This window comes from Oenanthe melanoleuca, chromosome 18 (assembly GCF_029582105.1).
Source record: "Oenanthe melanoleuca isolate GR-GAL-2019-014 chromosome 18, OMel1.0, whole genome shotgun sequence".
NCBI classification, from domain to species: Eukaryota; Metazoa; Chordata; class Aves; order Passeriformes; family Muscicapidae; genus Oenanthe; species Oenanthe melanoleuca.
The window spans coordinates 6842701-6866687 of record NC_079351.1 but is presented as its reverse complement, the minus strand read 5'-3'; the positions used below and the strand labels follow the sequence as shown (position 1 = coordinate 6866687).

Below are 23987 nucleotides of genomic sequence, written 5' to 3'. Positions count from 1 at the left end.
GCCTGAGGGACTATTCCATTCTGTTGTAGTCACAAAAAAACTTTATTTAATCGAGTAGAAAAATAAAAAACTTTTGCTAATAAATAGCAATTTTGTGTGTTTATACTGGCACCACAAAAGGGAACTGAAATTCCATCTTTTTACAGCATCTCTCTATAAAACACTCTCCATATTTGACCACAGTTTGGCTACACTATTTATCCCATATCTCTCACATGGCTAAAGCTATATTATCAGCTTAACCCCTTAATTGCTGGGGTCTGCCACACATACAGCAGAAATATTTGTGGTTTTGCCCCAGTGAAACCTACTGCAGTCATGGCAGGGAGAACACCCAAAAAACCCAAACTCTTCCTCGTGTTGCCTTATTCTGGGTACCTCTCAGTTCTCTACTGGCTTCTTAAAAGTTCAGAAAGACAAAATAAACTGATATGAGTTAAAAAGCTGGGACAGATAACTCAGGGGACAGACTGGAGGACAAAGTTCCTCCTCTTTCTTCAATCTGTGGAAAACTAAGCCAGTGACCAAGAGCTGAGAGTCAGGGACATAGAGAACAGAGTGTTTCCAAACTCACTGTCTCACTGAGCTGTTTTACCCACTTCAGCTTTGCTGAAGATGCTGAAGCCTGTGAGCACAAAGAGTTCCCAAGAGCTGAGTTCCCATCTAACTCCCAGCACTGTCTGTGCAGCAGGCCTGGAGCACACGAGCTGCTATTCCAGATTTTACATCTGGTCTCATGTTACGTATGTGACAAAGCTGCTTTACTGCTGACTTGCCTCATCTCTGCAAGAACGGGCTGGAAGCATCACCTGGCCTGATCCCAAAAGCCTAATGCCTGAAGGGCAGGGAGCAGCCTTTACTCACTCATCTCCCTCGGGGCAGATGCCCGTGGTCTCGTCGTACTTGGTGCAGTAGATGTCGGGGCTGTAGTTGAAGGTGCCGTCGCGGCGGCGGATGGACCTGCGCCGGCGCTGGTTCACAAAGTGCCAGTGGAAGCAGGTGTAGGGCCGGTGCTGGGTGCACTTGTGCTGCACGAAGAGCGGGCACTGCTCCGTGCGGAACTCCTTCAGGTACCTGCGGAACGGCCAGGGGAGGGGTGAGCCCCTGCCCATCACTGACACTGTGCTGCCCACACCCTCCCTGCTTCCCCTCCCGGGATGGAGGCCGGGAGCTGCCAGTGTTTGCAATAGCAAGATATCCATTACACACGGGAATGTAACAAGAGCTGAAATCACTTTCTGTCGGGATCGTTTTGAAGAGGCTTTTCATGAGCTCGGTTTGTGAGAAAATAGAACTCTTAAGTACCTTTCTACCCATTTTTAAATCTATCTGGGCAAAAAGGGGTTTCCTTCCTACATGTTCAGTTAAAAACAAAAATCCAAATATAATACACTTTTTTGAGCCGTATTTAAAGCTTCAAATTACTGAGAAAGATTTTTAAAAGACTCTTTCATGTCTTGTCCTCCTGGTTTAGCTCTGCTTTGTCAGTACATGGTCAATTATGAAATAAAAATGAACCAATTTTTCTCTAGCAATCATATGAATTCAGGGCTCAGCCTTGAAAAGTGGGATAACTATCCTCGAACTCCCACATGTTTATGTTGCTTTAATTTTAATATGTAATTCCCTGAAAGTACATGGCTTCTTTTATCCCGAGAACTAAAGAAGTCACAAGCTTTTATTTGTGACACTAATAACAGTCTCTAAACCCAGATTGTAGAGGATTACAAAATGGTTTGGATCAACATAATGATCTGACTGTGATCTGTGTGTAGGTGCTTACAAAATCCACACTGCTGAAACCCACGGGCTGCCCTGTATTTACAGGGAACATCCAAACAGCTCCAGGAGCTCAGACCCGAATCCCACCAGGCTCAATCTCAGAGACACATCCAGGAACAAGGCAGAAAACCTAGAGCATTCTGGTCTCTTGTGTTTAGAGGTCAGTGTAAACAGCAAGGACCAAGATTTGTAGGTCAAAAAAAAAAAAAAAAAAAAAATACAAGTATTCTGCTGGAAGCAACAGGGTGATGTAACAGCAGATTCGGACTCATTTCAAACTGCACATGTACTCCAAGGCAACAAAAAGGAGTGTAGGAATCCATTCCCATGTCAGACAGTCTTTATCTCCTGTTTCTAAATAAATGGAAAGATGCCTGATGCCCAAAGATGTATTTACAGATAATATCACAATGCTAGCTCATTCTGAAAGCAACATCTGTAAATAAAGCCTCCTTTCCTCTTTACCCCAGCTGAGGAGAAGCCTCAGGAAAATGCACAGATTCAACAGAAGTGTTTTTATTTGTTTGCTATGAAGAGACAGTATCAGTGGCAAGAGCTTTCCTACATAGGATTTCGCAAGCATGAAAGGATAAAAGCTCTTCCTCTTCTTCAGCCTCTAAATATGTGAGATTTGCAGGTTCCACTGCCTGGGATCTGTGAGCAGCCGGGGCTGGAAGCCTCTACAGCTGACTGTAAGCCCTTCTCTACTCAAGCCCATCTGTCCCCTGCAATCCAGAGTGGCTGGAACAGTATCTGCACTGGGGCCCAGGGCTTAACAGCCAAAAAACCAGAGCCAGCTGCAGAACCAGGTCTGCTTGGCGTAGGTGAGGGCTAACAACATCACTTTGCTCCTTTTCCCATTTAAAAATCCAGCTCTGTTCATCCCTACTTCAGGCACACCAGCAATTCATCTGGAAACTGCAAGCTGTGGTAAATTCATCTATTCTCAAAAAGCTTTCCAAGTTGTTGGACCAAGTAGCTCTACAAGGTGGAATTTCACAGATTATTTTATTTTATCAGCACACTAGGACGACTTGGAACAAAAGCGACTGTAACAACATTTTGGTTAGAAAGTGAATTAAGTAACCTTAAGCAAGAGGATGCTGTCCACAGATGATACAATCACCACTTTCCACTTACACATCTCCAGATACACCTCAGAGACAAGAGATTTGTGTTACTCCCATTTTACACACAGACAAACGGCAGCACAGCTGGCTATGAGCCCCAGCTGGTATCACACAGCAACTGAAATCCCAGACAGAAACCAAAAGAATTTTAACTCCTCCATCCTCACCCACTGCTGGGCTTAAGTTCAAGAACAGCATCCTGAACCTCCTCAGTGCTCTGGAAATTAAAGGGAGATAGCAGGATTACACAACTAGGGTATCAAGGCCAGAACTCCACACTTGTGACAGGCCCAAATGAAACACTTAAAAATTCAAGTTTAACAGCTCCACAATCAGCTGAGATGAAGCTGCTTCCCTTCAGCAGGGAAGTTTAAGAATCTACACACTGACTAGGGATTTCAGTCTCTAGTATCTCAATTGTTGCTGAAGATATTTGAAAATTAATTGCATTTCATGATTGGCTAAACTCCCTGGAGAAACATTTATTGTAATGTTAACAAGAGATAATTACATAAGTAAATGGTTCACCTGAAAAGTGTTTAACACCTAACTTGCTTCATCAGAAAGTCGTTCTTTAATGGTCTCTATTAAATAAATGATGTCTCACTCTTAATTTCAAAGCAAGCCCTGCAAACAGGTACCACCGAGCTCCACAGACATTAACTGTGCACAGTGACCTCTGCAGCAGACCCAGCTGAGGGAAGGGGAGTTGTCACATTAACTCAGTCATTTCAAGCCTTTCAATCACTGCTTTGGGTTTTCCTTTTTTCCAAGCCACTACAACGTTTTAAATCACCCTCCTTCACAATAGCCTGAATGGTAAATTGCCTTACAGCCCTTTATTTTCTTGATCCATGAAGTGAGTTTTGGCTCCTCTGGGAGAACACGGACCACTCAACCAGCCACTTTGTATTAAAATATATAAAAGGACTCTGAACCACGTGTGTTTTGGGAACACAGAGAGGACACAGAGCCTGTTCCACTGCAATGTGATGTCTCACAAAGCAGAAAGCCATTAATATTTCAGAAGCCTCTTTGAAAAGACTTTAAACAAAACGCAGAGAACACTGTCATGACAGATCCTTCTGGTGTCAATGGTCTCCGCAATTTTTTTTTCCCCAGAACAGCTGAAAAAATGAATTTTGGAAGGATCCTCGAAGCTGAAAACACGTTGATGACTGGTACACATTTCACAGCATGTCAGCCAAACGCTGTGTCTGTACAGGAAGAGGAAATCCAGCAACGATAACTTGCATTTGTCAACTCCTCTCAGGAAACTCTACAGCCCTCACTTGAGGGGCAGAAGAATTATTACCCTTATTTGTACTGGAGCTACTTCCATATTACTTTTGTAAAAAAAAAAAATAAATCTAAGTATATATGGTATTTTCATAACTATGTAATTATTAAAAAGTGGAAAGCACATAGCAGAGTCTTCTGATACATTAACATCAACAGCAACACCCAGATTCCTGGAGGAAATGTTATCATTTATGAGCCCTAGTAAACAAAGATGAATGTAATTCTAAACAAATAGGACAAGACTGGCCAGAACAATGCAGATCAAAGTCCCCAGGCTGAGCTGAACTTGCTGTCAAACAGGATGGAAGCTGCTGGAAATTAATTTTTTTTTTCCCTAGGAAGACAAGAGGAGAGGTTCTTGGGAGTAGTTTTAGGAACTCCCAGAGATCAACAGAAGCAGCAAAGCATTAGAAAAACCTAAATGCTACTTTGCTGAAATTCCAGTTCCTCTGGGATGAGGGAAGGGGCAGGGATTATTCTGCAATTATTTACACTAGTGGGGAGCTGCTCACTGTGTTTAATTGCCAGTAGCAGCTCAAGTCTCCAGGGCAGGGTAGCAAGTGTTTACCTCTGCAGGAATTACAGGAGTTCCCCCTCTGCCCTGGAGGAAAGGAGCAGGAACCTGCTCTGGAAGCTGCAGGGAAAAAGATAAGTGCAGCAGTGGGAGAAGAAAAAAATTCAAACCTAGAAAGGAGATAAAAAAAAAACAAAGTGAGAACCCAAGAAGAATTTTTAACCTAGAAGGTTCATTTTTATCCTCCACAATTGCTGTGTCCTGGTCTCCTCCTTGCCTCCTAAAGCAGAGATCTCTTGTTTTTCTGCAGCTTTCCTGGTTCACACTGGTGTGCTCCAGCAGCTTGGTATGAAGGATTCCTGCATCCATCTGCTTCCAGGGTTGCAGCTCCTGTCAAACTTGACCCAAGTCACACATGCAGTGGAGTGAGCTCAATTCAGGAAAATGTGCTCGTAATGCACAGCTCAGCTCCAAATTCCTCATAAAAGCCTTAATCCAAAGCTCCCAGAAATCACTGGAAGATGCACACTGATGCCAAGACAGTCTCTGCTTTGTAACAGAGGGATCAGAAAGACCAGGGAGAGAAACAATACCAAGGAGCAAGGAAATGAAAATATTAAAACCAACTCCTCAAAACTCTTGTGACTTCTGTGATGCAAAGCTTTCCTCCAACACCCCTTGCACTGTCTGAGATCTTTATGCAGGTCCCAAGACGAGCTCCTCTTGTTTGCAACCCTTCTTGCTCTGCCAGGCCACCTTCCTTTCTGCCAAAATTCCTCTCAGTCCCAAAGAGAGGCTCACAAACAGGATCTGAACCTTCTGCAGCAGAATGACACCCAAGAGAAAACCATTAGATAACACAACCACTACAGTCTGGCTAATCCAGACTAGGACACAGTCTGCAAATGTAGGGCAGTAGTGAGATCTAACACCACCAGCATCGACATTCCACACAGGCTGGGGGTGTGTTTACACCCCTGAAACTGTGCTGAGAGGCTGCAGCAGCACTGCTTGTCTGGTGTCACAGCAGTGTCAGCTATGAGCAGCTTTTACACCAGGTCCTCACTGTCACTGGGGCTCCCTCCCTGCAGCTGCTCCTGGGTCAAACAAACCAATCCAGAAACTGTAAAGTCCACTGGTGTGGGCTCTTCACTTTGTTATTAGTGTTAATATTAAAAATTATTAGTTCAGGGCTGTATAGAGATTTTCAGCCACTGTCCAGAAGAGCCCCCAGAGGCAAATCTAACAAGAAATCTATAAATTAATTTTTATCTTGTGTGTTTTGTCTTGGGTTTTGGTTTAGAGTTTTTTTTTTCAAACCTAGTCTTACATTCCTTATAAGACTTCAGATATCAGGGAGAAAATGCTCTTCTTCCATTACCATTTATTTTAGTCATGTGTGCCTTCTCTCAAAGTATTACACTGGCAAAAATGCCATTTCATTGGCACAAAAGTACATGGGAATGCTGGGGACACTTGTTGGCATTTTTATATCTGTCATGTCCTGCTGTTTCAGACAGGACTGCATGAGGCCATGAACCACTCTATAAAGTGGCACTGATCAGTCCAAACAGCAGGATGGAGAAAGTTTTCCTAATTCAGGTTAGGAAAGGTTTAAAAAAAAAAAAAAAAAAACAAAAATAAAAGACAAAAAAACCCCCATATATAAAAATACATACATTTATATATATATAACCCACCAGATGCATTTAAAAATTTAAATTAGTGGTTTGAGTTAACACAGATAAAATCATCTGAAGCAAGCCAGTGTGTGCTTATCCAACAGACTATCTGTTCAGCAGACAGCATTGCAAAACCCAGGAGAAAATATCTAACTATAGATATTGATATTTCTAATTCAATAATGCTTATCTTTTGGGAATATTTTCAGAACTGCTATTTTCTCCTTAAGCTTAGAGAGCCACCCCAACACAAGAGGAAAAGAGCTGTCCATATTAAATCAGCTCTATAAATTCATTTCACCCTCATAAAATTTTATTGCAAAAGATGATATCAGACACACTTTAAGTAAGAAACCCATGACTCAATTATTTTCTTTTACTGAACTGTGGTATTGCAATTGAAATGAGTCAGTGGTGCATGACAGAATCTACTTATTCCAACAGGATACTCAATAAAAATCCTACTAATGCACCTTTCATTTAACATATTACTGATAGAGAAAACCCATGATATGCAGCTCTGACATTGCTCAGGAGTTTTTGCTCTTGGGGCAAGGGAGATGTTTCAGAATAAGTGAGATAAAAACAGAGAGTTAAATAATTTGGAGTTTGATACCAGCATTCACACAATGGCTTAGGAAATGCTGGCATTTCAATGCAAAGCTTCCTGACAGGGAACAGAACCTTCAACTCAAGATTTCTTGGAACTTGAGAGGAAAGAAGTGAAACAATTTGACTTCATGGGAGTTGTAGTTCCTTGTTCAAGCAAATCCCTGAAGCAGCAGATGCAGACACCAGCAGCCTGGTTTACAACTCTGCAAAGTTTAGTGTCCTTCTAGTAAGAACAGAAGTTAAGACAAGTCTGTTTCAATAAATATTTTTTACTGACTGGCAGATAAAATTTAATATTGAAACACAGCCTCACATGAATCACTGTTGAATATGAAACAATAACAAACACTTTTAGCAGCAATCTTCAAAGTTTTAATCATAATTCTGGGAAAAATTCTCATCAAGTTCTACCAGAAATCTGTGTCAAGGCATGTCAAGGAACATCTATTTCCAACCTCTTGCCATGGGCAGGGATGCTCACACACTAGATGAGGTCTATCAGCTACTGTGTCTCACCAATATTGGATTTTTCTCCTTTTACCACATTTAACAGTATTTAAAAAAATAACCTCATAGACCTGACCAAGCCCCCACACTTCACACACCAAGGTTTTTGCATACACCATGCACCACTTGGCACAAAAGGCAAACATCTTTCAGGACATCTCCACAACCATCAGTCCACCTGCCTTTGCACACCCTCAGGAGTCAGGTGCAACTTCTGTAAACCTTGAAAAGATTAGAAAGCATTTAAATCTCAAAGAAAAATGCATGGATCACTTTATAAAAACAAAAGGCTGACTGTGAATGTGGGGAAGGAGAAAAGGATGAGGAGAAAGTTTCAGTAAGCTCAGATCTGTCAAGAAGATAGACTTCACATGCCTCAGTGTTTTCTTTATCACCTAAATAAATTGAACCATCAGCTGGAAAAAGGGCACATAGCAGACAGCAGTGTGTGATTTTAAAGCTGTTAGATTTCCCCTTTTCCATTAGAGCTTGACAATGTCAGTCTGAGGGCAAATAAAGAAAGTGACAGTTGGAAAGACTCATTACAGATGCATGGAGTTGGGTTTGTTTGGTTGTGGAGGTTTTTTCTTTTAAGACTTCATATAACTCAATGTGTACCTCAGTGGTCAAAATGACAACTGCTCACATCCATAACCCATTGCTCCCCCAGTTTTTGCTGCAGAAATACGTAGGCAGCACTCAACTCTTCCATTTTGTAGGCACCTGAATGACTTAGTAAGCTTAGAAAGTTGAGCTGGATGCTTCCAAATAAATGGAAATGCAGAATGTGCTGCAGAAGGCAAAATACAAATTGCCAGATTACAGGAAACTGAGGATAGCACACCAAAATGCACACAGACATATTCAACAGTAACCTGATCCCTGCTGGAGCTCCATTTCTGGATTTCAAAGGAGATCACAGGCTGGACAAGAACACAGCAAATTCATTTCAGCCGTGACGAATGAATTCAGTACTACCAATGCTTCAGAGATAACTGAGTGACTGCAAGAGTTCAGGCTAAAAATAACACGTGTTGGCAACTAGCAGAAACCATCAGGACATTTTTCAATTAGAAGGAAAAAGTCAGACAAACAGTTGTGCCTTGTCTACACTGAAAAACTAAGGGAAAACAGAGAAGCACTACTGTGTGGTGCTGGCCCATCATGGGAAGAGAGATTTGCACCAGCTTCAGGCAAAACATTGTTCAGTTTCCACACAGCAAAAATGGCTTTCTTTGGAGAGAAATGCCATGTGGCTGCTAAGAAGTTCACCAACACTTTGTCCTGATGAGGAACAAATATCAAGGCTTTCAAAGTGGAGTTCACTTGATAAAACTCAGATTTATCACATTTGTGAGCAGCCAGACAGGAGCTCCACGAGGCACAACTGTGCTCCTGTCCCTGGGTGTTGGGGTAGAGGTGCTTGCTCAGACTTCTCAGGAGCTGTGCATCCCTTTGCTTGGAACCCCTCAAGTTGTGTCACTCAAAACCTGACAAATAAAGCAATTTGAATCATTTTTTGGCATGCTGTCTTTAAAAATCAGGCACTTATTGTATCAGCATGAAATGTATATAACCAAGTCATATCAATAAAACCAATTTCAAACATAAGTGTTTGTTTACACAGAGCTTTCACCTTTTTCATTAAAACAAACAAGCACTGGCAAAGGCAAACACTTAATGGCACTACATTTCAGAGGCATTTCCTTAAAAGTCATTCACCAAGATCCAGAATTCTGCATAAAGCCTTGAACTTACATTTACATTTCCTTGAGTTAGTTATCCTTTTTTTCCCAATTTACTTGGCAATGAATATGCATTAGACATGACCTCAAAATTAACTCAGTATTTAGGCAGTTCATGCAATGTTTTAAACACACAGCCCATTTTTCCAAGTTTAAATGACATATTTGCAATTTGACACCGTTAGTTTATGTAAACTGTGCCTAAAGCACATTTTCCTGTTTTCAAACATGGATCACCCTGACTGAGACAACCCTCATCCCTCTCTGGGCTGGTTTGTGCTCCACAGACTATTTAGATGTCATTAATCCTTCCCTACAGCACCTGTGTAAGTGCTGAGTCTATGAAAACACAATCATATGGAAATAATTATTTTCCAGTAACGTGGGTTGAGCCTGTTGCAGGGAAAACAGTGGAGCTCAGTGCATCCAGACAGCTGCACACTGCTGAAGGTCTGTGCCTGCTTCAGTTGTCAGCACCATATATCAACATATGCCTAAATATGAGCAACTAAGTATTTTACTACTAATTACTTCACAAAAACATCCATCCCCAGATTTATCTATTATGGTAATTTATTCAGCTTATAGCCAGGTATATTTTATCTCATATATTAACTTATATTATCCCATCTCTTATGGATGGGGTAGATGATGTGTGTTTATCCCAGTGTTAGTGTTTATAGCCTCACAAAGGTAGAGCCACACCAGGTTTGGTACAACAAATTAAAGTCTGAATAACACCCTGGTATCATGTGCTCTAAAAATTAAAGTTCCAGGTTCCAGCAAAGGTTTTTTCCACACTGTACTTCTCTCACCGCCGATTCAAGCACTAACAAAGCCTACCCAGGGCTTACAACTGTAGAAACACCAGGGAAGGCTGGGAACAGGGCTGGGCTGTTTGAAAACTTGTGTTACTCACTCTGCTAGTTCCCTAAAACAAAACATCCCACATGCAAGAATTCATAATGGCCAATTCAGAAAAATATTATTTCCATACAAGCCATTCCACAGCTCAGGCTTTCAGCTGCAGATTGTTAGGAGCATTTTTAGCCAGCTAAGCCTCAACATCTTGTCTCACACGAGGTGCTTTGGAAACAGAGCACAGTAGCCTTCCCTCTCCTGGCCATGCCAAGACCCTCATGATTTAACAGGCAGCTCATAGATCAGCTGCAGCCCCACACTCACAACAGTTTTAAGACAGAACATGAGCTGTTTGAAGGGCTGTATTTACACAGCACCAAAACCAGACAACCAAAGCTCCACATGACATGACAGCTCTATAGTGCTCTCACACAGCCCCATCTACATTGGAAATGAAACAGCATCTGCTTCTTCTCAGGTTAAACACCAACCAGATTTGCAGCAGCCTCTTTGGAAAGGCTTTCATTTGTGAACACACATTTTCTGCTGTGAGTTTGAAACAAAGCACGGTGATTATCTAACAAGCATGAACCTGCATCCACAACACATGTGCCAGCACAAAGATAAAAGCCAACCCTTGCTGGTTGATTTTGAAGAATCAATGCCAACCATTCAATCGATTTTCTTTTCCATTCAGCACTCAAATCAGACTTCATCTGTGCCTGCTGTGGCCCAGTGGATTCTTCCAACACTCCACACACAGGCACACCCCTGAATGACAGTCCTGCACGCTCTGGTGCCCACAGCAGCTCCACTGCATGTTGACACCAGCCCTCCTCCAAGGGGAAAGCAGGCAAACCCCAGGCTATGAGCTTCTCACTTCCCACTTTGACTAATCAATGCACTGATAAATCTGATGGCACTCTCATGATATTTTAAATGTGCAAACAATATTTTTTTTTTGTTGCTGTAAAGCTGCACAGTTGTCCTCAGGCATCTGCTGTTTGTATTTCTGCTATGACAGTAACAGTCAAGTGGCATCAATGAAAACTCACGGTCTACTGAAAACTTTAGAGGAGAAAAAAAGAATCACTTCTGAGCACACTGGGTGTGGACTGACAGCTTCTTTTTGAGCTGGGGTGACATGCTGAATACAAAGGATAACAAATAATATTGACTTTAATTCATTTTTTGCAGATATTCATAGAATCATAGAACGGCCTGAGTTGGAAAAGACTTTAGAGATCATCCTGTTCCAACCCCCAAGTTCTGGTTCCAAGTTCATCCAGAATAGTTTCAAATAACTAATTGCCTTTTCATATGGCCATGATTGCATATTAATCAAAACAAATTTTAGGCATACAATGATAAAAAGCTATCCCACCTTAATTTCTTAGCTGCACTTAACAGTGCCATCAGTCTTAGGAAGGCAGTATATGCTCTGCTGAAATGGATTTGATATTTTGACCAACAGAGAGAGATTTTTCTTGTTTGACCACAAATTCAGTGCAATACCACTGTTATGGCAATTTCATTCAATTAAATATCTCTGACTTCTTACAAGAGATAAGAATCAGGCCAGTATTGAGCATTTCAGTAATCTGGGTCTTTCACTGCCATCACTGCACTTTAGTGCTTAAAACACTTCTTTCAAATCAATCCTAGAACTTTCCTTGTTGTAACAATCACCTCCTAAGCCTGAATGAACACTAGAGCAGGGTGAGGGTCTGTGAGTCAGAAGCCAGCCTGCACCAGAGCTAAGGAGAGAAGGAATTGTTGGTATTCATTTCAAGAGAACATTCATTCCAACTGATATTTCGAATGTCAAGCTGGTATTAACTGCATCAAGCACTGATCAAAATACACAGGAGATTGCTGAGGAAATCATCACAAGCATCTAAATTGGCTGTCATCACTAGGAGGAGTTTGGGAAGGTACAAGCCTTTAGCATCTCCCTATGCACACCTCTGCTGAGGCTCCACATTTTTGATGCCCTGATATAAAAGACAAACTCTCTCTCAATAAATTAGAGGGGGGAAAAGGTAGCTAAGAAATAGCACTTGCTGCACAGCCTGCTGGCAATGTGAACACTCCTTAATTTAGGGGGAATTGCTGGCTGGCTCTGTGCACACACAGCTTTCAGCAAAAGCTCTGTACCTGATTTGAAAGTGATGTGCTGAATGTTACAGGAAGCTTATAGCATACATAAATTCTTTATGAGATAGAAACTGCTGTGATTTACTCCCTCTTATAACTCACAATTTCACCAAAATCCAGTTTAAAGTGGAAACTGATACAATATTAAAAATCAATGACAATTACACTCAAAAAAATCTTTGCTAAAGTGATATAGGTGACTCTTGGGCAAAGGGACCAGGTAACTTCTCACCATCTCTTTCAGCCTATTTCTGCTGCTCTCAAAAAGATTTATGAAGTTTTTAAAAGCAGAAAGTTAATGGAAGGAACAAAACCTCTCCTCAGCATCCTCTGAAAGTGAACGTGGCTCTTCATGCCCTGACAAGCAGGTTCTCACGAGCCTCAACACAGCAATTAAAGGTATTATTGCCTCTTTATTTTGCTCCTCTCTCGGAAATTACAGCTCCTTTAACAGGGACCACAGAAGGGCTGTGTCCCTGCCCAGGCTCAGACTGTGCATTAACACAGTCCCCAGTGACAGCTCATGCTAACAGGCCACACAATAAGTGTGATTAACTGATGTCCTGACACGTTCCCTCCTGCCACACTGTCACAGGGACATGCAGCAAGCAGCCAGGCAGGGATGCTGGAACACACTGCAGGAAGATTTTCCTGAGGACACTGGTCAGACCCCTTGGAACAAGAAGGATCAGTGTTTCAGCTGCTCCTAGAAGATAGTAAAACTTTTTTTCTGGAAGAAGAATAGACCTAAAGACAATAAAATGTTTTTCCTTAAAATAAAGGCACACGATGTAAAAAATACTAGACAATAAGAGAAAAACTGGTCTAATGGGAAACTCTAAGCTCTGGGGTTCTTAGGATCACAGAATAAATGGAATTGGGAGGGACCCACAGATTCACCAAGTCCTAGATTTTCTAGAATGATTATTAACTTTAATATTGCCTCCCATGCCACAAAAAACTGTAAGCAACATACACGTAAGCAACATACAACCATCAACATAATACTTATTTATTAAATTAAAAATTAAAGAACCATCTTCCACATTGAAAAAATTCTGGACCATTGAACCCCTCTCCTCTTTCACAGTTTTGGATTTTTGAAACAGCAAACCTTGCCAGACCAAAACTAATTCTGAAAACATCACAGTACACAAAGCTTTTTGCTCTGCAAAATATTGATATCACACCTCTAGAGCAGTTATCCACATGTGAATTCCCTGTCAGACTGATATCCAGAAGTACTCAAGAAGTGGGAATGCAGCAACCAAACCACAGGTCCAGCCCCACTTCAACAGGAGGGAAAAACTCCTTTTTGCCTTTTTGCCCAAACACATTTGGGGCACAGATTGGGCCCAAATGCCCCTTGCCAGCCCCTCTCTCAAACTGGAGCCTTTCAACACTTGGCCTTTGAAGAACCATAAAATCTAAAATGTTCTTTTCAGCACATGTGTTCAGTGGTGAGAGCATATTGTGAAGGCAGCTCTTCCTGTTCACACTCCAGCACTTTATATTTCCAACTTCCTGTAACTATTCACACTTCCTAATAACAGCTGGCAGTGGATGTGCATTCAGTGAAGTTCACACAGACTCAAAAACACCAATAATAATAACCAGCTTACACTTTCCTGGTAAGATGACATTTACAGGTAATGATGTAGTAGACCACTGGTAAGCCACAGGTTTACAAGTATTGACTCACTCTGTGCTTTCCTAAGGGTATTACCAAACATTGTATATAATACAATAATAATACAATCTATGATACATCATCTTTGCTTTCTCCAAAGGTATTACCAAATCTGAAACCTAAAAACACCTGGATTTCTTTCTGTTGTTTTTGTTTTCTGGGTTAGTTGGGCTTTTTTATTCTTTGTTTAGTTTTGTGTTTTGTTTTGTTGAAGTGGCTTTTTTTAGAATTTAAAACAACTTCTATAAGTCCTTATCAGCTTATTGATCTAAGGGTTATCACCAGTAAAACCAAAGCAGAATCAGGGCAGCAGTTTGTTATTTTAAGAGTCCTGATGGTTGAAAAAGAGCACAAAAGGTTTCTAAAAACAATTTCCAAAGCCTCAACTCAGGCACTAGGGTGTGAAGACCACCCAACTCAAACACATCAAATGTATAATCTGACAGACTGTGCAGGCAAATGTTATGGGTCCTGGAAGAGCAAACAGCAACCCTGAAAAATTGTTAGCTACACATCTGATTTTTGGTTTTCTTCCACAGACATTCAGTTTGCACTTTTGAAGTCAGACATTGTCAGTAGTAAGACACCATCCACTGATAAGGAGATAAGGATTACTCTCTGCTACCACTGATGCTCCAAGGGGTGTTTCTGAGAGCTGTCAGTTTTGAGTAAGAATTCACACATACAGTTTTGAGGTAAATAAGACTTTGAATAAGCACACCATAGACCATAGGTCTTGGTATTTTTACTTCTTCTTCACCCACGTTTCCGTCGCTGTCCTAATCTGAGTTCCTATTTAAGGCCAAGAAACCACCAGGCAGCATGATGCAGACACAGGGTGTCTTCAATTTCAGTTATAGCCAAAGCATTGCACCAGCTCCATTTTCATCCCCATTTACAATGCCCTTCATCCAAGCCCTCTGCTCCTCCCATGCCTAAATGGCAGCAGAATGGTTGCAAGACAAAGCCTGGGTGACAACAAGCCAGGAGTCACTACATGACAGCCCAAGCAGACAAGTGGATGCAGCTCCAGCATGACTTACAGGGTACTAATCCTTCAGGAATTTCCCACTGTTCCTCTCATTGTGCAAAAGGGAAGACAAGAGTTTTGCTTCTTATGCTGCAAAGGCATAATCATAAAGCTTATCTTGATGCACTGCAAAAGAGGACAGGATGTGCTCCCTGGCATCTCACCCAGATCTCAAGTGAGGGTACAGCCGGTCAGGACACGGAATCCTAAAGGTCCCTTCCAAGGGTGCTGCTCCTATTTAAAATGGGCACACTCAAGAGAAATGTCTTGAGTAGCAATTGGTTATGCACAACAAATATGTGTCCCAAAGAGTTTATCACCTAAATCAGACTATGTTCAATGCCACTTGTGAACGTGTGTACTCTGAATGCACCAGACTAAAGGGACTTTATTTCTTATTAAATGTGTTAATTTATCTCCACCTGAACATTTGTTTTCCTGCTGACTTTCAGGTGAATGCACAGTGAACAAAGGGCTGCTCTACTTTCACTTATCTAAATTCTGCCAGATCAATAAACACCCAAGCAGTGGAAACAATCTTTACAATTCACAATTAAAGCATCAAGTCTGACTGAAGCCAACCATGCTGCCAGCAGCTGAATGGAGAAACTGTATCAAAACAAAACTATTCCAAGAGCACTCCGTACCTACAGCTCCAGTGACTGAGCATTGCTTTCAGTTTCTTCCACCTCAAGCTCTACCCACATGTAGATACACATTAAAGACAGAGGTACCTGCAGAAATGACATGCTAGACAAAGCCAAGAAATGCTGCAAAACCAATCCTCAGCTGAGGTTTGACCCAAACAAAATCCACTTCCCATCCAGCCCCTGCAGAGCACATCACCCCAAGCTGATCCCAGCCTCCAGGAGCCCCAGGAAAGAGGCTGTCTCACCCCTTTGCTCCTGGGAATACACTGGTCTCATCCTGCTACAGGATCAGAAAGCAGCCACGTGCAGAACATCTAATCCAGCAACCCGGGGAGAGCACAACAGCAGCCATGGAGGATTTTGTTACTCACTCAGGTTCTACAAATGGAATACCAGATCCCCAGACAAGGAGCATGACATCCATAATTAAACAGCAAACTTAGGCATCTACCAGCAGCTTGTCTCCAGGAATATCCAGCTGCATGCTACAAGTGCTACCAAAGGACACAAATCATGGAAGTTTGGCCTCTTCTGCTAACAAACAGTGACAAAGGTGTGAGAGCATCACCAGCTCTATTCTTCCCACATTTTCTTTTGCTGCACACCTAAAGTATATATAAAGGCTTCCTGACAGAAAAACAGAGGTCTGAAGTATCTAAAAAATCTCATGCAAGTAACACCAAGAGTTTAGAAATTCACACTAATACAGAAATTGGAACATTTCCTTACAAATACAACCAAAACTTTCCGAGAGATCCCCAGCACCAGATTGCCTGTCCCCAGGGAACAGCAAAGTATGCAGATAATTAAGCTTACTTGAGTTTACAACTTGTAACCTTCGTGTCATTTTATGGAAACAAACTGTATTTAAGGGAAAAAAAAAAAAAGGAAGAAAATATTTACATTTTGACAACATACAACTTGTTCACATGAGGAACCAACAAATAAGCTCCCATATGCTATCAGGAGGAGGTTTACAGTCTGATGTGACCCAGTGTACACATCCTAGACTTCCAAAGGATGGCTCACATCCCACTGTCAGCACTCAGCAGCCCCCAAACCTGTCTTTCACTTATGGTTATTCAGCTCCTCTGCAACTGTTTTCACTGAAGTATTTTTAGCATCCATCTTCAAAACATAAGTTTTGCCCTCTGGAAAGAAGTTAATTGCACCACCAGCTTTGTTCCACGCTGTCCCATTTCCGTCCTCTTTCTTAAAGTCTTTCTTCCTCTATTTTTCCTAACACCACACAACATTATTTCCACAGTCATGCTTAGCCAAGTTACCACCTTCACCTTCCTCTACCCAGTGTCCACACTCTCTCAGCCTCATCTCCTTTTTATGCTTCTCGCTTTTGACCGATTCTCTATCACTGGTGTCATTCCACTTCTATATGCAGCTCCTGTTCCCTCTTTTCCCCTACAGCAACATTCCCAGCAGAATGTCTCTTCCATGCCCACTTCCCCCATAAAACTGTCAAACTTGTAGACCACACCAGAAACTACACAATCAACGAGACTGTGGCTTGCCAGTTCACTGAAGATCATGACAGGATCTTCACGATGACAATAAAACCTGGAAGCCCTCACTCTGCCTGAAGGAAAGGGGTGGCAGGTAACCTGTGATCCCAGCAGCAAGAACACAGGTTGTATGGAACCATGCCTGTGAATTCCTCAAAGCTCTTTTTATTACAGGTATGACAGTGTGGACGCAGGGAAGTCCACCACCAACCTTACGAAAATGAAAATTAAAAGCACGTCTCAGTTTGGGTGGGGGCATCAATACAAGCCAGAGATACGAGTATTTGTAGGGTATTTGTAAGACAACACCCGAAAATGATAAGGGCAAACGGCTCAACACATGTATTTTGTTCACAAAGAACAGTTCCAAAGTTTTCTCTTTTAAGGACAGGGAACACATGACTTATTTCCAACCATAGCCATCCATCACCAGACCACCTCACAAAGATAATGCTCGCTCCCAATCCGTTATCCCTAGTGCACAAGAGGGTGGGAATATCATTACAACATCCAACTGCAACAGCTGACCACAGGGAACTTCACACAGCTCCGACAGGTTGTGTTTCCTTGGGACAACGCAGTGAAGAGGTATTTTTTGGTTAGGAAAGACACATTCCAGCAACAAGTGCTCCCTAAGGGAGTATGCCCAGTGATGGAGGTGACACACACCAGTGGTGTGCCCTGCACAGCCAGATCGCACCTGAGCGGTGTGAACAGGGCAAACACTCACCAGCAGTTCGGTGCGAGCCCTCCAAGGGGGATATTCCACACACCTGTGTCATTCCCAGACACCTGCCCTGAGAGGGACCCACTCGGACCCTCCAGAACCAACCACAGAGGCTGCGACCCTGGGCATCTCTTGTCACCTCACACCTGGCTCCACAGGTGCCAAGGAACCCCCGGGACACCGCAGGGGATGGAGGAGAGGAGTGACAGCCCTGGGGGGCAGCTCACCAAATCCTCAACCCCCCAAGCCGCTGGGGAGCCAGGGGTCCCCTCACAGCCCGTGGGACAGCGGCCCGGCCTCGGGCGGGGGTGTCACCAAGGGCCTGGCGCTCCTCCAGCACACGGGGGAGGAACCAGGGGTGTCACTCGCGGGTCCCCTCACCCGCCGCGAACGGATCGGGGGTGCCCTCACACCCCGGGGGACGGACCCCCGCCCCAGGCGGAGGTGTCACCCGCGAGGGAGGGAGCGGGGAGCGAGGGGCCGGCGCTGTCACCGCGGGTCCGGGGGTCCCCTCAGCCGCGGGGGAGGCGCGGCGGCCCCGGTGCATCACGGGGGTTGCGGGGGGGGGTCGCTCATCCCCCGCCCCTCCCTCTCCCCCCGCCGCCCCCGGCCCGCGCCGGCCGAGGCCGGTTCCAGCCGGTGCCCGCGCGTCCCCCCGCGCGCCCCCGCGCGCGCCGCACGCTGACGTCAGGCGCGTGTTGGCGCGCGGGCGGGCGGGCGGCGGCGGGGAAGCTCCCGGCTCTACGTACGTGTAGTGCTGCGGCTTCTCGGGCTGCGCCTGCAGCGCGCTGGCGGCGCTCGCCGGCCCGGCCGCGGCGGGGCCGCCCGCCACCGGGCCCTTGGACATGCCTCCCGCCTTCCGCCGCCGCCGCCGCCGAGGAGACCTTTATTATTCACTCTGCGCGGTCCGCACGGAGGGCGCCGCGCGCAGGCGCCGCCGCCGCCATTGCCGCCCCGGTGGCGCGCGGGGCGGGGTGGGACTTGTAGTCCCGTCGCGCGCGCGCCGCCCGCCAGCCCGGGACGCGGCGGGCGGCGGCTTCCGGCCGGCGGGACTACAACTCCCAGAGGCGGCCGGCGGCGGAGCGGCCTCCGCGCTTCCTGTCGCGAGGGGCGCGGCGGGAGGTGTAGTGCGCGGGGCGGTGAGGGCGGCGCGCCGGGGCGCCCCCCGGTGGTGGGGCGGGATTAGGGCCGGAGGAGCCCCGAGCCCAGGGGCGGCACCGACCCTCAGGGGGACACCGAGCCCCTGAGGGTGAGGAGTGAGCCATGGGGCGGCACCGAGCCCTGACAAGAACCGGCCCCGGGGGCGGCCCAGCCCCTGCAGGCCGGCTGGGACGGGAGCGGAGGAGGCCGGTGCGGGGGGCTGGTGAGGAGGGGCCGGGAGTTATTTGTGTCAGGCGGCCTCACTTCCTTCCTCCCCCCTCTTCCTCTGCCTCAGGGGCTGAGCGTGGACGCGGGAGCGCGGCCAGAGGGTTATTTTAGTGCTGGCATCGCTCATCGCTCCACGGCCCTCCCCACCCACGGGACAGCGCCGTGCAGGAAGTGCCCGGGAATAGCACAGCGGCCCGAGGAGGAGGAGGAGGAGGAGGGGGAGGAAGGCCCAGCAAGCGCGTGTTGAACCTACCTCGGAGCAGGTGGCACCAGTGGCACCTGGCTGCTGGGACATCGGAGCACGGGCTCCCCGTCCTCCCCTGGGAGAAACCCCCCACCGAAGCAGCCGTGACCGAGGGATCGGCCGAATTCCCATGTGGAGCGCTTCCTCTGCCAATTAACTTCTCTCCCAGGAGAGGAAATGATACGAGTTTCTTTTAATAGGACTTTGATCTCTTGGGCTCCGCACAGAAACGCTCCTGGCGCTGGGATCTCCAGCGGTGTGGGAAAGGGCACATGGCATTTATCAGGCAAACACCTTCTTTACCTCTGCCAGCCCACATGGGGTGAGCAGTGTTAATAATAAACTTTAGGCCTGGTCTCTGCAACTGGTTTGGGGAGGCAAATCACTATTAAAATTCCTGTTTATACTGATTTAGTATCTACTGCAGGCGCTGCTTGTCCTGAGGTGATTTAGCTTATTCCCAGACATTTGCAGGAGTAAGTCACAGGATATCCATACCTTCTTATTCATCTAATCACCCTCCATGGGAAGCTGGAGCACTGGAATTATGCAGCTCCTGGTCAAGCAGGGCTTTTCCTCAGTCAAAGCGTGTGCAGGTTTTCAGTGAGTGTCTCCACACACACCTGCACACCCACAGAGTCACTGTCAGCCGTGAACTGCTGGAAAACCCTGAAAATGCCACCAATCTGTGCTTTGTCCGGAGGGATTTGGATGTCACAGGTTCCAATCCCTCGTGGCTGATGTTTACAACCTGGTGCTGACACTGTTTCCTCTTCCAGTTGTCTCACACCTGGCCACATGCCCTGCCAAGTGATGGGGAAACACTGAGGACACTCCAGGTGATGTGCCCAGGGTGCATTTATTCCACTTTTGCTAACGTGTGCTGGTTTGCCCTCCTCAGCTTCTGTGTGTACACCTGTCTCTCATCCTGTTCCACCCCAGGGAACACCTGGCTTTTCTCCAGGAGAGCAAAAAATCTAAAGTATCTCCAAAATGAAAAGTCCAAGTAGCCATTGCTATGAAAACTAGGGAAAGAAATTATTAAGTTGACTCCTGGTAAAGTTTCACCTGGCCTCTTAGCATTAGTGACAGTGCAGTGAGCTCCCAAAAGTAACAAATTAAATGTATTAATGCTGTTACCACCAGAACCCGTTCCTAATTTATTTTCTCTAAGCGTGAACAACTCAGACGAAAGGGGAATTCTTCTCTTTCCACCTTCCAAAACAACGCAGTGAGGGTTTACCTACACCTCCCAAGCCACTACATGGATACACAGCTTTTTGCCTCTGATAAATAATTAACCTTTTCCTTTAGAAGAGAGAAAATGAACCTGAAAATGAGGACCAGAGGCAGGGCAGATGGCATCTCTCGGGCAGCAACAGCCTAGGCACATGTGACAGCCCTGTCATACCACGGTGCCACGTTTGCTTGAGTGGATGGTGGAGCAGGACATGCTCCCAAAGCATTCCCAACGTGCCAAGCTCCATCCTGCCTCTTCCCACCGGGCCAGCGCTGACCCCAGAGGCCGAGGATGCAGAGAGTGGGTGATTCCAGCTGTGCTCCACTTTGGGAAGCTCAGGGACGCCTTTAGGAACGTCTGTTTGTGTTCCCTGCATATCCTACGTGCTACAGCTCCAGGGCATCTGGGACCTGTTCTTCTTGATCCTGGGAGCCTTCCCAGGGAGGGACTTGCCTCCACAGTCAGTGCAAATACAGTAAAATAGTGATATAAATCAAGATATAACTTAGGGCAGCAGTTTTCCCCAAAAGACAAGTCTTTTTAATCGAATTATTATTTATCTTAGGAAGACAAATGCTAAGATGGCACCAATAAGGAGCATGGATTCTGGATATCTACTTGCAATGAAACTTTGGGATGCGCTTTGGGGATGAAGGTGACCCACAGAGTGTGTTTTGGGGAATAGCAGCGCGGAGGGGCTGAGCCCCATCTCCCTTCCCAGGGCCAAAGGTCAAGCTCTGGCTCGGGGCAGTCCCAGCCCAGCCCTGCTGCCCACTGCCAATCCGAGCCCCGTGACAGCCCTTCCCTGGCAGCTGGAATGACAAGCCCGGGCAAGAGCTGCCGGAGGCGCTGCCAGGCCCGTTCCCTCGCGAGGGCCCCGCTCGCCCCCGAGACACCCCGAGCGCGGGTGTGGAGCGGCCGCACACCGGCGGCTCCCGGGGGAGAGGGGGCGGAGGCGGGGGGACCCCGCGGCCCGTCCCCCGCCGCTCGCAGCCGCCGCCGGGCGCTCCGCTGCGCGGGCCGGGGCCGGAGCGGTGCGGCGGGGGCGGCCGGGCCCGGCCGGGGGTGCCCGGGGGATCCCGCGGCGCCGCCGCCGCTCGCCCCGCTCCTATTGACTTCCCATTGTGGAGCTTCGCAACAAAGGGTAGGATCCAAACCCTGCCCCGTTTCGTCCAATCAGCGCGCAGAGCGCCCGCCCGCAACCGATTGGATCCTTCTCCTCCCTCAACAGCCAATCAGACTCCTACTTTAACAACCAATCAGCGGCCGGCCGCGCGCCCAATCAGCGCCGGGGAACCGGAGCACGGCCTTTGTGTGTGGTGACGCAACGGCGCCGGCGGAGGTCCCGGCCAATAGCGCGGCGCGTTGCTTACAGGCATTGTGACGCCACCGCGCCGCGCGGGCGCCCCCACTATAAAATGCGTGTCCCCGCGGCGGGGAGGGCGCAGTGAGCGGCGCGGCGGCTGAGGAGCGGTTCGGGTTAGCACTACAGCGTAGAGACTTCGGCGCGCAGCGCTATCGGCACCGGCGCTTCCTTCTCTTCCTACCGGTAAGTACCGGATAGCGGACGCGTCCTGACGCGGGCGGTGGTGCTGCGCGGCCGGCAGCGGCCTTGGATTCTCCCGGAGCGCGGCGGACAGGCCGGGCCTTGCCTACGTGCCCTGAGTCACGGCCGGTTCCCATCCCCCCCCATCGCACCTCCCCCCCCCCGCCCCGGAGCGGCCTGGGAGGAAGGAGGAGGCGGCGTGACTCAGTCCGCGTTCCCCGGGGACGGGAGCGGCCGGGCCGCGCGGCGGGGGCGGCGGGGTAACCGTTACTCCTCCTCCCCGTCCCGGGGGAGCGCGCTGGCCGCCTGCCCGCGCCGGGGGAGGGGGCGCTTCAAGCTTGAGGGGATTTGGCCGCTGTGCCGTCGGGCCTAGGGGGGACGGGGAGAGCAGGGCCCCCGTGTCACGCGTGCCTGTCTCTGTAGGTAAGTGAGGAAAAATGGCCCGTACAAAGCAGACCGCCCGCAAGTCCACTGGGGGGAAGGCGCCGCGCAAGCAGCTGGCCACGAAGGCGGCCCGGAAAAGCGCCCCCTCTACCGGCGGCGTCAAGAAGCCTCACCGCTACAGGTAAGGCCCGCGGCTCGGCCCCGGCTGCCGCAGCCCTGCCCCGCCTCACCGCCCCCTCCTTCCTCCATCCAGGCCGGGAACCGTCGCGCTCCGTGAGATCCGTCGTTATCAGAAATCCACGGAGCTGCTGATCCGCAAGCTGCCCTTCCAGCGGCTGGTCAGGGAAATCGCCCAAGATTTCAAAACAGACTTGAGGTTCCAGAGTGCGGCCATCGGTGCGCTGCAGGTACTGCTGAGGGCCGGCTGGGCCGCGGCGCTGCGGGAGCTGCGCTGAGGGTTTTTAACATTTCTTCTTGTGCTCTTGAAACAGGAGGCCAGCGAGGCATATCTGGTGGGTCTGTTCGAAGACACAAACCTGTGTGCCATCCATGCCAAGAGAGTCACCATCATGCCCAAAGACATCCAGTTGGCTCGCAGGATACGGGGAGAGAGGGCTTAAGTGAAGGCTGTTTTTATGGTGTTTTGTAGTTAATTCTGTAAAATACTTTGGTTTTAATTTGTGACTTTTTTTGTAAGAAATTGTTTATAATATGTTGCATTTGTACTTAAGTCATTCCATCTTTCACTCAGGATGAATGCTAAAAGTGACTGTTCACATAAACCTCAGTGATGTTGAGCCTCGGGCTCGGGAGTGACAAGTTGCTAATATGCAGAAGGGATGGGTGTTCTTTCTTGCTTCTCATGCATGTTTCTGTATGTTAATGACTTGTTGGGTAGATAAACTTGTAAGGTACTAGAATTGATATAAATGTGTACAGGGTCCTTTTGCAATAAAACTGGTTATGACTTGATCCAAGTGTTTAACAATTGGGGCTGTTAGTCTGACCATGCATCACTGTGATCAAATGTGGACTTCCTTCAGAGGGTGAAACTACAAGTCTTAACCACAGTGTAACTTACAGTTTCCTAAAAAAACGTAAACCTGGCAGCTATAGAATACACTATGTGCATTTATAATAGCTATTTTATATATTGTAGTGTCAACATTTTTAAATTAAATGTTTTACATTCACATGTGAGGAGTCTTTGTCATTTGGTTTGAATGGGCTTGAAGAAGCTTCTGCCTCCTCCTACAGCTTCCTCTAATCCTGGGCTGCTGCTGTGGCAACTTAAGC

General features: G+C 46.8%; 2 protein-coding genes across 8 annotated transcripts in view; one reads left to right on the top strand and one right to left on the bottom strand.

Moving 5' to 3' along the window:
* Positions 1-18868, bottom strand: part of UNK (unk zinc finger) — a 44955-nt gene extending 26087 nt beyond the window's left edge. For 6 of the 7 annotated variants that reach the window (XM_056505832.1, XM_056505835.1, XM_056505836.1 and 3 more), the window contains exons 1-2: positions 18659-18868; positions 865-1074 (exon numbers count right to left, since the gene is read on the bottom strand). In XM_056505832.1, the coding sequence (XP_056361807.1) occupies positions 865-1074; positions 18659-18756 (308 nt within the window). In that variant the 5' untranslated portion in view covers positions 18757-18868. The remainder of the gene's footprint in view (positions 1-864; positions 1075-18658) is intronic. The other variant, XM_056505834.1, reaches the window with a different exon arrangement.
* Positions 18869-22040: 3172 nt separating this feature from the next.
* LOC130260425 (histone H3.3A) lies at positions 22041-23886 on the top strand. The gene is made up of 4 exons (XM_056505839.1): positions 22041-22310; positions 22731-22872; positions 22945-23098; positions 23183-23886. Exons 2-4 carry the CDS (start codon positions 22745-22747, stop codon positions 23309-23311), a joined length of 411 nt encoding a protein of 136 aa, XP_056361814.1. The 5' UTR covers positions 22041-22310; positions 22731-22744; the 3' UTR covers positions 23312-23886.
* Positions 23887-23987: the final 101 nt, after the last annotated feature.

Coding starts and splice junctions, on each gene's coding strand:
- LOC130260425 (XM_056505839.1), top strand. CDS start 22,745: ATGGCCCGTACAAAGCAGACCGCCCGCAAGTCCACTGGGGGGAAGGCG. Junction 22,873..22,944: donor AAGAAGCCTCACCGCTACAG/GTAAGGCCCGCG, acceptor TCCTCCATCCAG/GCCGGGAACCGTCGCGCTCC. Junction 23,099..23,182: donor CGGCCATCGGTGCGCTGCAG/GTACTGCTGAGG, acceptor CTCTTGAAACAG/GAGGCCAGCGAGGCATATCT.